The following is a 17,313-nucleotide window of genomic DNA, read 5'->3' as shown; positions in this document are numbered from 1 at the left end:
TCATACGAAATGGGAATTTAAACCTATAAGAAACATGCATTTCCTTGGCTTGGCAACCTCATGCACAGATATTTGTATGTTGCATAGCGTTTTGTGTGTTATAGGAGGAAATATGGGGAGTTGATGGTCTTCGTCGCATAGAGTGGAATTATCTGCAAAGTTCTTGGCAAATAGTTTGGCCTTGTCTGATGCTGACAAGATGACCTCAGGTCCATTGATGATGGTTGGGATAGAACGCACACTTCTGTTCAGGATCCTGTTTGCTATTTGCCAAAACTGGTGGGAACCAAGCCGCTTCTCAGCTACTTTGGATTTAACGGACTGAGCATATAGCTCTCTTGCATTTTTTATTACTCTTTTACAGTGGTTGCTGGCAGTCCTGAAAGCAGCTTTAGTCTCAGTACATCTATTACGTTGGTAGCTATGGAAAAAGTGATTTCTGTGCGCAAAGGCAGCAGCACATTCTGGGGAGAACCATGGCTGGCTGTTAGGTTTTTGTTGGAATTTTTTGGATGGTATGAATTGGTCTATGCCTACAATTAACCATTTGGTCAGGTCTGATACTATAGAGGACACTTCTTTTTTAAACATGGAATGCAGAGGCAGATCAGATATGAATGTACGGAAGCTATCCCAGTCAGCCATAGAGTATCGATATACAGTACGGTGGAGAGGTACGTCTGAAGACTTTTTACATTTTATTTTTATCTTAACTGGTACAACGGAGTGGTCGGAGGATCCCAGAGGAGATAGAATGGAACATGAACAGAGCTTAGGGGAAATTGTGAGAAAAAGGTCTAAAAGGCTTGCATACTGACCGGTAGTATCGGGCACATGGGTGGGTTCGTGAACAATCTGAGTGAGGTCATAGGCAATGGCAAAATCATGACAGAACCTCCCCTTGTCATCGGTCTTATTTGAGTGGGTCAGCCATTCCACATTATGGACATTGAAGTCACCACAAATATGAATGTTAGCCGATGGATGAGCAGACAGTATATGGTCAATTTTCTCAGATATACTCTTAAAGATAGTAACCCCACTGTCGTGGGGGCGATAGAGGGCAAATATAAATGCAGTGGTGTAAGCTAGTGCAACCCGGAAGCACATATAAGGTAAACTATGGTTTTCTCTGGAGATATCTCTACCACATGGAAAGCCATTTTTAATGTAGGTATATACTCCATGCCCATGGCGATCTTGGAGGTCAGATTTAGATGTTAGAGTATCCTTTAATTATGAACTCATCTAGGGAAGTGGTCGGCCCTATGCCAGTTTCACTTAGAAAGAATATGTCCGGTTTTGTCTCCTGTAATTGTGTTTCAATCTCTGGAAGGTTGGAACGTAGACCCCTGATGTTGGAGGAGACATGGTAGTAGAGGTCTACGTTGGAGGATGGGGTTCTAGGTTTATTTGTGTTTTTTTTTCTGGACATTTGTCATGTTGAGGTTTTGGGATTAGATGAACAGGTTGATAGACTTGGTTGGAGCAGGACAGAGAGGGAAAGTAAGAGAGAAAAAGACAGGAAATTTTTCTATTTTTTAGCACATAAGGTAAAGCCGTAACAATTACCCACTAGTATGGCATCGAGAGACCCTACCAGAAACTACTGCATGGTCCAGAATCCATTCACCAAATGGCAATACAGCAGCCCCAGTACTTTGCACCTGCTGATAGGACAGCCTCCTTAGTGGTTAATCCAAGGTTCTGACTAGCAGGCGGATAACGTCAACCCAGATGAAACGTTTACCTCCAACACCCTTACTAGTGACATGGCTACAAAGATAGATATAGAAACAGAAAATTTCCGACATCTCAGGCTACTGTTCACGAAGTACTACTGACCTGGAAAGCAGCTTTTTCTTCACCCTTTGTCAGAAAAATCACTCACTGGAAATGAGGACTGAAGGACAAAAAAAGGAAACTATATGCCATTAAACCAACAATTGATAATTGGGAACAATATTCCAGGAAAAATAGAAAGGAAGAGGTTGTATTGACGAGATTGCGTATAGGTCACACATACCTAACCCAATCATATTTACTTAAAGGAGAAGACCAGCCAATAATGTATTGCATGTCAGGTTCCGCTGACAACAAAACATTTCTTACTGAATGCATTGATTTTCTGCCTATAAGACGAAAATATTACAAAGACAGCAATATAAAAGAACTTTTCAAAAACATAAAAGTCGAACACATAATCGATCACCTTAAAGAAATTGGTATATATACAAAAATATAGACTTTCATATACATGTGAATAAGCAAGACAATTAATATAATACGATACGGATTAGTATTTGTAAACTAATCCTTTGCACATTTAATATACATAAATAAAATTTTACTTTCTTATACAAATTAACAAACCTAACTACACCTTAGTAGTAAATATTAACTAATACAAATTTAACACACGTAATGCAAATTTATTTTAAATATTTTTACGCAAATATAACACTTTTATATGAATTTACACAAAAGCCACTACACCTAAGTAGCAAATATTTATCATTACAAATTTACACACACATAACGCAAATTCATATTAAATATTTTTATTGCAAATTTACTCGCATTTTAATACATACGGTCGACTATTTTGAAATGACGAAAAATAACGATTCTGACTACACATGTGTATAAAACAAACATTTTTTTAAACAATCGTTTACGTCATTACCAGATCATCATGATGGTATACGGCGCCTAAAGTTTCTTGTGTTCAACCACGTGACCACGCTAACAGCCATAAAATTATATTTCGTTGCCCCTTGTGATAATTTAAACATATTTTTTTTCTAAAGGGAGAGAACAATTCTTCATTTGGATAATTATATAATTGCACATTCATTTGGACGACTTTAATCTAGCAAATTTTAACAGTAAGTGAACCTGTTTTTGGAATTTTCTTACATGTCTATCGAAGAAAATCGAATATTTTATTTTATTATTTTTTTTAAACTGCAAAACAAACAATTTTTATATGAGAATATTTTTCAGTGCGTTCTTTTAATAATAAATAAAACTTTTCATTTTTTTTTTTAACCAAAACGATCAATGAATTCACTGGGCATAATTTATTTCTTTGAAATATATTTAAAACTTAAAGTTTTTTTGTTTTATAACATTTCAACTGTAAATAATTTACATGACTAAAATGGGAAATGAAATAGGAAATTCTATGTTTATCGAGATATAATGAACACAAATTCATCTTAAAAATTCATTAACAAAGTTTTAATTAAAGTTTTCATATGAACTAAAAATAAAGAGTACATAAAATTTTAGTTTACATATTTTCTTGTGCTTTATCTTATAAATAAATGAGTATTTCACAGGGAATGTGGGGCCTGTGTAAATGGTGTTTTTATTCAATGAGTGCTCCCTGAAAGCGTGTATTTCAATACATAGATGTGCATAGTAACAACATATTTTTGCCGAAAATTCCCGTTGCATCCCCAGGGGCTCAAAACAGGTCAAAAAAGCCCCAAATGGCCAAAAATGAGACTTTTTGCCCCATAGTATTTGATCCATCCATTAGATTTTTCTGAAACTTGGCCAAAATGTGGTGTCCATTGTTCTTAATATAAATTCAGAACGGTTGACCCTAGCAAAATTCTGGTTTGCGTCCCCCGGGTACTTTTAGTGCTAAAAACACTCCTTTCTGTAACTCTTTTTTTCATATTTCTCATCAAAAACTCAATATGTATTTCTATATAGTGGTTTTTCATGGGGCTGAATTCAGATATACAGGTGCTGGTCATTGAATTAGAATATTTACAAATTATTTTTAAAATCCTTTCAAATTCCAAATGTAAAAAAATCCTTTAATGTAATTCTGAACAAACGCAATCTTCTATCAGAGCATCGAATTTCCATCAAAATTCTGATAACAATTATCATTCAATTTATAAAAATTCGAAAATATTCAAAAACAGCGTTCCATTGAATTAGAATAATTATTTTTTTTATTATTTAATCATTTACAAAAATACAAAAATTAATATTTTGTTGGTGCACCTTTTACTGCTATCACAGCCCGAATCCTACGCGGCATAGACTCTACCAGTCGGTAGCACACAGATGGAGAAATGGCACCCCAAGATTCTTGAATAGCATCATTCAGCTGCTTTGTGGTTGTGGGCTTGTACTCCCTAACTCGCCTTTTCACGATATCCCAGAGGTTCTCTATAACATTCAAGTCTGGGGAATTAGTTGGCCATGATAATACTTGAATGTTTCTCTCTTCAAACCACTTGGCAGTAGACTTGGCAGAATGAGCTGGTGCCAGATCTTGTTGAAAGATGAATTCTTCATCCCCAAACTGCTCTTCAATGACTGGTATGAGGAAGTTCTCAAGCACGTCTTGGTATACAGCAGCATTGACCGTTTTTTTAAAAAAAACAAAGTTGACCAACACCTCTGGAACTCATACTTCCCCATACCATTTGGCTCTGGGGGAACTTGACACTTCTTTTTTAGCAGCTTGGATGATACTGCTCGCTAGATTTCCGCCAAACTCGAGCCCCTTGATCTCCAAAAGAAATGCAGAATCTAGATTCGTCAGTAAAGACTACATTTGACCAGTCTTCTTCTAATGTCCAATTTTCGTGGTTCTTTGCCCACTGCAACCTTTTAACCTTTTGCTTCTTGTTAAGAAGAGGCTCCACAGCTGGAATCCGATTCTTGTACTCCAGTTTGCGAAGACAACGGTAAGTGGTACTCCTGGAAACATCCATGCCAGAGGTGTTGCAGCTGTGTGGTAGATTTAAATCTATTATTTGTGCAATATCGTTCAGCTTCCCATCCATTCTTTTGGACGTCTTTTTGTTACCTCTGCAGTTTCCACGATTGCTTTGAGGATTCTTGAGAACCTTGGACACAGTAGATTGCGAGCAGCCTAATTTGTCAGCAATTTCTCTCTGATTCTGTCCATCCTGTCGAAGCTCGAAGATCTTTTCCTCTTTAGAAATGTCCACAGTTCGGCCCATTGTTGAGATTGGTTGGTGGAAATGTTGGATAAATGGTTGAAGAATTATATGTGAATGTCTACAATAGTCCGTGACTCACTTTTATACTTTAAAATTGGTAACACTTAACTTTATTCTAATTCAATGAAATGCCTCTCACAATATTCTAATTCAATGAAATGACTACTGTTTACTAAACGAGAGTTGACACACTACATGAGTCATCAGTGCGCTGAAATTGTGTTAGTCTATTGTAATTTGACCATAAACTAAGTCATGGAAGTAAAATAAATAAATTTCAATAATATTTGTGCAGTAGTGAGGAGTTTGAATTTTGGTGTGTTAAATTTTTATAAAATATTCTAATTCAATGACCAGCACCTGTACATGTACAGGCCTAAAACTGCACCATTTGTCCATTTCCACTGCGATTCGCCGTTCCTAGGGACCCAAAAGGGGTAAAAACTGATGAAATCTGATCCTGCACAAAACGTTTAAATCTTTTTTCATATTTCTCAAAAACTTGATATGCACGTTATATAGTGGTTCTCATACAGAGGGGGGCCACGCAGGCGCGCTTGTTTTAATAGTAATTATTGAAGAAAAAGTCATAATTAACTAATTTAAAAGGAAGTTTGGATGTCAAAACTTGTAGATTTTTTTAATTTTGGCTTTTTTTTTTCTTGATTTACATGAGAAAAACAGCCCTGGAATTAACATCTGCTAACATTTTTCATATCAGGAAAAAATCTTTTTCTAAAGACTGAGGTAAACTCACACCTAAATGCTTAAATTTGTTTCCACACTTATTAAACGTTTATATGGAACCTCTCAGAGAGTTCACAGTTGAGTATGAAACCGTTCTGGGGACATTATTTTAGTGCTGCCCCTTGGCCCTGTCCAGTCAGATCACTTGATCACTGAGTACATCTCCTCTGAAATAATTAATGTTTGTATTTTTTGTTTGGAATTCTTTAAACCTAGCGCTTTGAAATTAATTGAATCAATTTATTTTCAATTTATGGAAATTTGAAAACTTAACTGTTAAACTATCTCTTAAATATCTATTTAAATTTGTATTTAAAAAGAAATGTTTAAAAATAATCATATACTTTTTCCTGAGTAAGTCTCAAAAGTGTTATTAAAAATCAATAATTATAGATTTTCTTACTATTTGGGATTAATAGCCATATTTGTCATTATTAAAAAAAAGTCTAATTTTAGAGTTATGACTTAAATTAAATTTATCAATATTTTAAGTTGATACCCCTCACCTCCTGAGTAAATTTAGTATTGTGATGACTGAAATAATTTTTCTCTAAGAATATGATAGACAAATAGGAACTTATGTACAAATTGTACCAATAAAAATGTCATAGAAAAATTGGCACTAATAAAAATGGTAAAATTGGTTAAATATGAAAGAAATAGTAGGAGTGAAACGCACTGATACCCATCTGGCATCAAATGAAATGAATGGGTCACGTCTCGTGGAGGCTTCATGTTTTGACAAGCTTCTGGGTTTGACCTTTACTCCTGATCTGAAATGGAACAAGTACATAAAATCTGTTACCAAGGTCGCTGGAAAAATGGTTGGATCCTTCTACCGCTCCTGTAGATATCTCACTGCTGATGCAATTCTCTACCTGTATAAGAGCCAGGTACGTCCATGCATGGAGTACTGTTGTCACATCTGGGCAAGAGCTGCTAGAAAGACTTTATCCTGCCTCGACAAAGTTCAAAATAGAATTTGTAACCTAGTGGGGGATGCCCTTTTCTCTTCTCTGCAACCTCTTTCCCACAGAAGAGACGTTGCAAGCAATAAATATTTATTATAGCCTGGCAACCCTGAACATATTTACTCTTCTACTTACCTAGGTAAATATTTTAGTTTGTTAACTGTACCTTTTATAATTCCTTTTTCGTTTGGTTTTCTTTGCTGAAAATTGCCCTTAAATATTATTTATATTAAAATGTTTGAAAGATAACATAAGCATATGATATAAAGCCAAAAAACAATATTTTATTAAATATTTTAGAAAAATAGAGATTTGAACAAGGAGGGGGGGCACAGAAATTTTTTGCCCTCAAATAAAATCTGAATATATTTTTATTTTTTATTTTTTATAAAAATAATTTTGAAAAGTCTTTCATGGGGGGGGGGCACACAAATGTTCTGCACTCAAATAAAATCTGAATATTTTTTTTTAAATATTTTAGAAAAATAGAGATTTGAACAAAGTCTTTCATGGGGGCACAGACATTTTCTGCCCTCAAACTGAATATATATATAATTTATAAATATTTTATAAAAGTAAAATTGAAAGTATTTATGGGAGTGGGGTGCAGAAATGTTTTGGCATCAAATAAATTTTTAAATAAAAATAATAATTTCAAAAATTATTCCGGGGTGAGGCGACAACTTTGGGTACATGGTGGCTATGAGCATTCCAGAAAGTGTAAACACAATATTGTATTAAATATTTTGCACTTGTGCATTTGTGTGCCGATCGCCATCTTGTGTCTCGGTAAACCCTTTCAAAAGGGTGAAGTGATATTTACCAACTGAATTGTAATTGTCCATGGATAATTATACGGCAGTTTAAACTGAGTCTTTTACAACGGAAAAAAAAAATGGTGCTTACCTATAAATTTTGTCAAGATAAATCTTTATGATGTACGTACCTGTCACCGCACAAAGATGTTATATTCCAAAAATCATATAAATCGATCAAGTAGTTTTTTTGTTTATTTAAGAAAATCAAAAATGTTTTCAAGCGAGGCGACATCTATCGGAACAAGGGCAGTGATCAATTTATGTGATTTTTGGAATATGACATCTTTGTGCGATGACAGGTATGTACATCATAAAGATTTTTCTTGACATTTTTGTTTGTTTGTCCCATTTATAGGTAAGCCCCCAAAAATCGACAATGCATTTGATAAATTTTAATTGCTTCCAATTTCATTTCACCCTTTGGAAAGTGTGTATCAAGATTCAAGATGGCAACGGCCATACAAATGCACAGGTGGAAAATATAAAGATATAATATTAAACTGGGTACAGTGAAGCTATTTGCTGGAATAAACTTTCTAGTGGCGTTGCCGAAAACTTCTGCTTCCACATAAACTCGACCAAGTATGAATTCATAAATTCATTATGTGTGCCACATTCCCTTTTGTGTCTTCTTTTTGCTTCTGCCCACATCCTTTCTACATGGTTCGTTGTGGCGCCGGTTAGTGGATTTACAAAATTATACATGTGATTCACACGCAAATGATTGTAGCCTATGGCTCCCAGCCTGTCATAGGCATGCCAACAATCAGACACAATTGTTGTGCCTGGCCGAATATAGGATGTTATTATTGGCAACAGTGTGGCGGCATCTCTTTTCGGCACTGGCACCAAAAACCCAGATTTTGTGGAAGGCTCATAGCCTCCAAATACCCACTGCTGTCGTACTATGCGGCCAACATTGTTCTTCCAACGCGAAAAAAGACTTTCATCGATTTCAACGACACACCCCTCACCACCGAGTATTTGGGGATGCCTAACAAAATGTTCAATGCACACATCTCTTAAAAACATTCGCCAGTCGGCGATTGTGTGGTTAGATTCTATCCGACATTCGCTTCTGACCCATTCATATGTGGCTGAATTTTTAACCCATAAAAAACAGAATTTCATGATATTTTTTAAAGAGATGTGCAATTGCGAAAAAAAACTTCCGTTTCGAATCGATTGCTGTTTTTTACACCTGTAATTGTGACACACCCAAATAAACCCATCTGGAATTGGGTGTGTGTGAAATACCATTTCATTTCCACAAGAACATATTTTGTATCCAGAAATCAAATTCTGTGATTGTAGGAAATCGATGGTGGCGGCATTGGTTTGTAATAACAAACATAAGTCTTCGAGATTTAAACCATCGACATCCATATTTTAATCCAATTTCGGAGAAATGCACGCGGGAAGAATGGTTCCACTGCGCATGTTTCTAAAATTATTTCGTCAAAACCTTAAATCTCGAATTTTTGTGCATTTGTTTGGGGGAGGGGCTAATTTGGCATAATAGTGTCCATTTAATAGTATTATCTTGAAAAAATAAAAAAATAAGGAAAATTACCAAAAAACAAAACAAGAACAAAAAAAGTGTGCCGTATTTTTAAAAGTTTTATTGCGTTGTTTTTATTTGCTTTTTTTATTTCATTGGTGAAGAAAAAGGCCAAACAGAAATTTTGAAGGCCAAACTGCTTTAAAAAAGGCCAAATTCGCGAAATTTGGCCTCGCTATCAAAAAAAAAAAAAAAAGGGGGAAATCCCCCTACTTGAACTTTCTGTTTGGTTAAGAATCAAGATGGCTGAATTAATAATTACTCGCTTGTAGCGTTGATTTTTTTCTTTTTTCGCTATAAAAAAATAACTACTTGATGAAATTACGTGATTTTTTTCTGCAGGAAAACTTTATCCCATGACGAGTACGTACAATATATTTTTTTTTAAATATTTTCATTTTTTAATGTCAATGGAAAACTGCACAAGAACCCTATTTCGAAAGCCATTCTTAACAGCGGGAGGGGAGGGTATCATTTAAAAGTCATTTCGGGGGCACTTGTGCTGTATGCAGGCGGTTGCTATTGTTTGGGAGCGATAACTCCAATTTCTTCTTGGTCAAATAACGCGGCAAATAAGTAAAAAGCAAGTTTTTTTATTCTGAACAGAAAAATATTTGAAAACCAAAACATTTATTGTATCAAAAATATATCAATATATAATTGTAAAAACATTTATTTAAAAGTCTGCGTAAGAAAATATAATTTTAATAAAACAATTTCATAATAAAAACATTAGATTTTTGTAAAGTAAAATAACTTTTCTTTTTTTTTTTTTTTTTTTTTCGAACAAATAAATAATTTAAATGAAAAATTGGTACTGGTCGCGATTAGAGTTCCCTGCCGAACACCCTAAAAAAACACTGACTTCTCCCTACGCATGAGTAAAGGACATGTTTTAGTTGCCATAGTAACTAAACGATCATGAATTTTTATCGACTTTGTTTTACTGTTTATGAATATTGAAATAAAAGACATTACTACACATTTATTAAAATGAATATTAAAATAATTTCCCACTTGTACAAACATTTTTACATGCGCATATAAACAGTTATTTTTTTTTAATTTTTAACTTTTTTCATTTAATGAATAAAATAAATCATTTATCATTACTATGTGTTTTTAGTTTTGTGTGTTGAATGAAACTTTTTTTTCATTACAACAAACGTATGTAAATTTATTATTCTATCAAAAAAGTGAGACATAAACAGTAAAACGTCGTCATTTAAAAAGAAAATGCTATTTAAAAGAAAAAGTCGATAAAAGTGAGACATAAACAGTAAAACGTCGTCATTTAAAAAGAAAATGCTATTTAAAAAAGAAAAGAAAAAGTCGATAAAAGTGAGACATAAACAGTAAAACAGTAACAAAAAAAAAACGTCGATAAAAGTGATTAAAAACAAAGGCGATAAAAGTGAGATATTATTATGCAAATTCGCCTAAAAAAGTAGAATCTCATTTTACGGAATTAGCTAAGAGTGTTAATTTACAATAACACCTATGGCACCATTGGCACTTCTGCATGTCAGTAACATGAAGCGAATGCGAATGCGTGTAATTTAGTTTAAAGAACCGCCGACAGATGTCGTTTGTCAGCCAAAGAACCGGGGTCGATAACTATTGTTGTAATGAAAAAAAAAAAGTTTCATTCAACGCACAAAACTAAAAACACATGGAAATGAAAAAAGTTGGGAAATTATTTTAATATTCATTTTAAGAAAATGCTATTAAAAAAGAAAAGAAGTCGATAAAAGTGAGACATAAACAGTAAAACGTAGTCATTTAAAAAAGAAAATGCTATTTAAAAAAGAAAAGAAAAAGTCGATAAAAGTGACACATAAACAGTAAAAAAAAAAGTCGATAAAAGTGATTAAAAGTGAGATATTATTAATAAATGTGTAGTAATGTCTTTTATTTCAATATTCATAAACAGTAAAACAAAGTCGATAAAAATTCATGATCGTTTAGTTACTATGGCAACTAAAACATGTCCTTTGCTCATGCGTAGGGAGAAGTCAGTGTTTTTTTAGGGTGTTCAGCAGCGAACTCTAATCGCGACCAGTACCAAAAAATTTTTTTTAATTAAGCGACTTTGAAGGGTCAACAACAAATTGACAATTTATATGTTTTTTTGACCGGGAAGCGTCACCTGGCGACAGTGTAGTGAAATGCGCAAAGAAAAGATGGCCGCCGTCCTTAGTGCCTTTTCTTGTTTCGTGAACACAAAAAGTGTTAAAACTAAATCAACTTTTCGGTACTTCATGGGGAACGTGGACCCTGCATAAACGGTGTTTTATTTAATGATTGCGCCCTCAACGCGTTTTCTTTCACTGTCTTCATATACATCCCAGACTTTATTTTTAATTTATTTTATTTTTTTGAATTTTTTTTCTTTGGGTAAATTTGATTCATACTTTTATTTCATGCTTGTTTTTATTTTATTTTTTTGAATTTTATTTTAATTTTTTTTATTATTTTCTCCACTAAATATTATTTTTTTTAAATTATTTATTCATACATATTCAAATAATGCTTTTGCTCCCCCTTTTTTGAGCCTCAAATAGTACCTTCAAAAAATTTTCGTGATTAAATAAACTAAAGAAAACCTTGTGCGCATGCGTTTTGCGAGAGCAATCATTAAATAAAAACACTGTTCACACCGGATCCACGTTCCCCGTCAAGTACCAAATTTTTTGAATAAAATGTTTGTTTGATTTTTTGATAATACAAGAAGTGTTTTTTTTTTTGTGTGTGTGTTTTTGTGTTTTTTTCGTAATAGCACAAGCAATCTTAAAAAATAAAGTAATTTTTTTTTAATATATGGTTTCGCTTTTCGTATATTTCGTTCGGTTTCGTTACCATAATCAACCGTATCCACTTCCGGTAGCTTGATTTTTTTCCGAGCATCTTCAACATTACCTAAAAATACACTAATTTATTTTCTCTAGGAGGGGAGTCGTTTTAAAACTATATTTACCTCAGTATTTTCTTTAATTTTCTATTCTTGAGTGATTATCGAGACTCTCAGATAATCTCAGGTCGGACATTTTTTTGTTCAAAAGTAACACTCGACATTATTTGTTTTTGTGTTTTTGTTTTTTTTTTTTTTTTTTTTTTTTTTTTTTAACTAAATAAACTCTTTAGAATAAGTTGAGCCACCAAAAACTTTCGAAACTAGGTAGAAAACGAACACTTAGAAAATTTTTTAATTTTTTTTTAAAACAATAGTAAACAAGTAAAAATATTTTTTTTTTTAATTATTATGGGATGTGTATTTATGGCGGTTACCATAGATTTTAACGACGTTTGAAAAAGGGTCACCATTTCGGTCCCCTTTTTGGAGCACCTCCGAAATTAGAGAGAGAACAAGAGTGCTGAAAAGGAACGGTTGTGGGAAAGAAAACATCGGGTTATAATTAAGTGCGACGAGACTTTAGGATTGATGATGTTTTATAAAAGTTTCCAATATATAGGGGTACAAAGAGGATGGTACATTTCTTTGATACAAGGGAAACTGGTCCGGCGCGTGTTGATGCTTTTATCGTTTCCGCATGTCTGAGGCAGAATTTTGTATCTCCTTCCAACACAGTCCTCTATTCCGATTGGCTGAAACCTCTGGTGACGTTGAGAGAAGAAAGGAAGGGAAAAGTAGAAGAGTAGGGAGAAATAAAGGAAGCATACCGTAGCAGCATTATAGTAGTACCTATTTACTATGCCTCCCCACGGGACAGAGTTAGACACCAGGGTCGTTTTTTAACGTGGAGAAAAGGTACAAAAATAAAAAGTGTCTCAGTCGTGAAGGATCTCTCCTCCACCGAAAGAGAACAAGAAATAGAAGTGCAGCATCTGAAGAACAGATACTAAACTTTGATCTTGTCCCGAAGGCCAAGTGAGTAGTAGTTCATTGCATATTCTCTTTTAAAGACAATATCTTCTTAAAGAACGATCATAAAATGTGTTTTCAATCGATATTTATTCAATAAGGGACCAGTTTTCCTACCTAGCAATAAGGAGTGAGTTTTCCGGGAATGGGTTTTCCGGGGACGAGTTTTCCTAAATTCAAATCTTCAATATAGTTTTAAGTAAAAATAATAAGTTATTTAAGAGCAATAAAACCTTGTCGAAATCCATTTCACTGTACATAATTTCTGACTAATGAATAAGATATTATCATATCACGCAGTCTGTGCAATAAACAAACCTAATCAGGAATGTGCGTTTTAGAAAAGAAATTGAATAGGCTTCAGAATAAAAGCCACATTGTTTGTGACAGACTTTTTAAAAAGTGTGTATTGAACCAATATGATTTTATAGAAAAGGCGTGTGTTGAACTAGATATGATTTCCCATGGATAGGAGTGTGTTAATATGGATAAGTATTTCTAGGAAAAGGCGTGTATTGATGCAAATATGACTTTCTGAGAAAAGGCTGTGGCTTGCACTAGATATGGAATAGACGTGTGTTAAATTTAATATGAATTTCTAGGAACCCAATATGATTTTGTAGAAAAGGGTTGTGTTGAATGATTTTCTAAGAAAGCAAGTACTTTTAACCACGTGAACCAATGTTATATAAACAACAAAAATCATGTCACTTCACACAACGGATGCTAAAAATCTGTTATTTTTGTCATAGACATTTCGTTCGTTTTGTTTTAACAAAAAGCAGTTCGCAACTTTTCATTTTATGGGCAAAACGCATACAAATGTGAAACTCACACGAACAACGCACGAACTATATATTTTCCATACGATTAAGGTAATATTATTTATTTACGCCATTTTCTTTTAAAATTGACCTTTAAAAAAGATTGTATTGATTCATGTGAGAAGATATTTTGCAAGTGCATTCCTTTTTTCGTCTAAAAACAAGTAAATTTTGAAGATAAATGCCATTTCAGAGAGACTGGTAAATTTGAAGACTTGTAATTTTATTTTTGAAATTTATTGTAACAGAATAACTATTTCTTCGTTTTCTAAGTAGAAAGAGTTTCCTAAATTCTTGCGTTTTTGTGTTGGAAACAGCAGAAAAATAATGGGCGAAACGGCTAATTTGATGACGGAATATAAAATATTTAATGATTCGGTTCACGGATGTATTGAACTTCACCCTTTATGCGTTAAAATTATAGACACGCCACAATTTCAAAGACTGAGAAATATAAAACAACTGGGACTGACTTACTTCGTTTACCCAGGGGCTTCCAATAATAGATTTGAACACAGCATCGGAACTTGCCATTTAGCAAAATTGATGATAGAGAATATCCATCAACGTCAACCTAAGCTAGGTATAACACCTAAAGATATTCTCTGTGTCCAAATCGCCGGATTATGCCATGACTTGGGTCACGGACCGTTTTCGCACACATATGAACATTTTATTAAACGTGCTTCACCTGATTCCAATTGGAGACATGAAAATGTCTCGTTAAAGATATTTGACGGTCTATACAATGAAAACAAAGACGAATTTGAAAAGAAATTTGAAAAGGAAGATCCCAAGTGCAAATTATGTATATCAGACATAAACTTTATAAAGAATCTTATCCATCCATCAGATGAATTGACAGACAATCTCGAAAAGACTGGAAGGGGAAAGGACAAACATTTTCTCTATCAAATAATCTCAAATAAAGAAAATGGAATTGATGTCGATAAATGGGATTATTTCGCCAGAGACTGCCACCATTTGGGTGTCAAAAACAACTTTGATCACCTGAGATTAATGAAGTTCGCGAGAGTGATACAACATGATGGGAGGAATATAATTGCTTACAGAGATAAAGTGGTCGAAGATATTTATAACATGTTTCACCTGAGGAGATCATTGCACAAGAACGCATACCAACACAAAGTTGTAAATTGCATTTCCAAAATGTTTATTGAGGCTCTTCTAGGTGCCAACGACCATGTTATGCGAATTGGTTCGGATGGAAATCAAAAAGGACTCGTTGAGTGTAAAGATGACATGAAAGCCTATTTACAATTGACCGACAACATTTTCGAAGAAATACTATACTCGACGTCAAAGGAATTAAAAAATTCCAGGCTCTTATTGGAAAGGATTATCAAGAGAAAATTGTATTTATTTATTGGTGAAGTTCATTTCGACAATGAAACACACTCTGGTAACATTGTCGCATCGGATATTGCTGGTGATGACGAAGAACTCGCTGACCAGTTAGCGATTGGCAAAACGGTTCTTAATTATGGTTTCCAATCCAGTAATCCTGTCAACAATGTCCTTTTCTATTCAAAACAGTCTCCAGACAAAATTACACAAATTCCACCTGACAGAGTTTCTCACATGTTACCACAAACCTTTTCCGAAACTTTTGTGCAGGTTTTTGTAAAAAATATGTCGTTTATGGAACGAGCAAAGACAAAATTTGAAGAGTGGCAAAAAAAACCCCCAGGTGTGTAGGTTTCTTCTTCTTTTTTTCTTCTGTCTATCTATTTGCAACTTTTGGGGTTATTTTTTGGATAAGGAATAGATTTCTATTGTTTTTTTTGCCACTCTTCAAATTCTTCTTCAAAGAAGAAGAAACCTACTGTTGGAATTTTTTAATTTGAGGAAAAAGGAAATGCTAGCTCCTTGTTGACGTCACGAGCCCAGCGCAAATTTCGGTCTCTTTTTTGGTTCCAGCGGCATGGAGAATTGATGCAGGTTCATTGCCCGGTGCAGACAAGGAATTTTGGAGCTTCCTTCAAAGAAGAAAACCGGCAAGAATACCCCGAATATGCGACGAGGCATGCTTCTGAAAACTATCTACGTGACTACGGTCTGCACGTATTTGGAAGGAGTATAATTTAAAAAAAAAAGGTTTTTATTGTGCGTGCCTACGGCTTGCACGTAAATGAAAGGAAAGAAATTTCTAAAAGGACTTTAAACGAGAAAAAAAAAAGAAAAAAGCATGTGCCTGATTGGCTTTCAATTTGTGAGTACGCCCCTAAAATTTATTACATATGAGAGTGTGATTAGGAACTACTATTTGGAATCTTATTATTGTATTCGTTCATGGATACGACATTTTCATTATAAGAACCAGTGTTATTTTTTTCATTATATGTTACCTTGGCGGTTTTTGAATTTAATGCCCGCAAAGGGAAAACTTTGCAACTAATTTTATTGTAAATAAAATCTCTTCTTCGTTTTAAAACAAGACCTTTATATTTTATTCTTTATCCACCCACCCTTTTTATTTCATGCTTTTATTTATTTATTTTTTTTCAGATTAGTTACTTTCACGTCGAATTTATCTGGAAACGAGATAAATTTCCGACATTACACCCCTTTTAGAGAAAAGTAAATTTAATAGACAATTCACATAGGGAGAGCCCAAATTTTAAACCTTTTGAAGATTCAATTTGTTTTAAGGTCTAAAAGAGAGAACTTTGAAATCGTTTGAAGGTTCCATTTGTTTGAAGGACAGAGAAGAACAAAAAAAACTTTCAGAACTCTTCTTTGCATGCCTTTTTTCTTTCAGACCCTCCTTTCGCCAAGTAAGTCTTTTCATTTATTTTTAAGGGAAACTAGAATATTCTCCCCACTTTCTTTTTTTTTAGAGAAGTCTCGTATTTCAAGACTCCATTGCAAATTATATTTCCTTCCTTTTTTGTATTTACTTCAATTGAATTTGAACTTTGTTCGCTACGTTATTTTTTCTGTAACGTTGTTAATGTGGTAATTTTTTGTGAAGCAAATAGCAACCAGTCAATCACCTTTTTCTCAAATAAACTTTGGATTTTTTAAACTTTAATTCAGGGTTTTATTCTTGTTCTTTCTTTCCTTTTCTTTGTGTTGCTGCATTGTTATTTTCTTTTTTCTCCTTTTTTTAGTACATGTTTCCCAACAAAGTCAAAAATAACGACTCCAAAATTCTGAGATTTTGCTTTTTGCTATTCTGCCTCATACCTTTACAAACGGCATAAAACATTTTCCTTTAAATTCTCTAAATTTGCATCTTTTCCGTCTTATGTCCCTCAGGGGTCAATCCTGGGCCCAACTCTCTTCCTGATCTACATCAATGACCTCCCTAAACACATACTTAAATCATTCGTTGACATCTATGCTGATGACACGACCATCTACGGCAACACATCAAAGGCTGTAAATGACAAAATTCTCTCTGATTCTCTCTCCTCTGATCTCGAGCGCGTGGTTCAGTGGGGGAAGATGTGGCTGGTTACCTTTAATGCACCTAAAACCAAACTCCT

General features: G+C 34.0%; 2 protein-coding genes and 1 pseudogene across 4 annotated transcripts in view; 1 reads left to right on the top strand and 2 right to left on the bottom strand.

The window, feature by feature from the left end:
• LOC145277780 (uncharacterized) overlaps positions 1–17,313 on the bottom strand; it is a 128,847-nt gene that overhangs the window by 72,756 nt on the left and 38,778 nt on the right. The window lies entirely within an intron of this gene.
• Positions 4,485–4,997, bottom strand: LOC145278201 (uncharacterized). The gene has a single exon (XM_080130488.1). The coding sequence runs from the start codon at positions 4,995–4,997 to the stop codon at positions 4,485–4,487; it is 513 nt and encodes a 170-aa protein (XP_079986614.1).
• On the top strand, positions 13,331–16,856 carry LOC145277782 (deoxynucleoside triphosphate triphosphohydrolase SAMHD1 pseudogene; annotated as a pseudogene). The gene has a single exon (XR_013868205.1). The product of XR_013868205.1 is annotated as a deoxynucleoside triphosphate triphosphohydrolase SAMHD1 pseudogene (transcript).

Source organism: Euprymna scolopes, chromosome 6, assembly GCF_053919585.1.
Source record: "Euprymna scolopes isolate OS-2025 chromosome 6, ASM5391958v1, whole genome shotgun sequence".
NCBI classification, from domain to species: domain Eukaryota; kingdom Metazoa; phylum Mollusca; class Cephalopoda; order Sepiida; family Sepiolidae; genus Euprymna; species Euprymna scolopes.
Note: the sequence above shows the minus strand (reverse complement) of the source record. Positions and strands in the feature narration are given on the sequence as shown.

Coding starts and splice junctions, on each gene's coding strand:
- LOC145278201 (XM_080130488.1), bottom strand. CDS start 4,997: ATGGGCCGAACTGTGGACATTTCTAAAGAGGAAAAGATCTTCGAGCTT.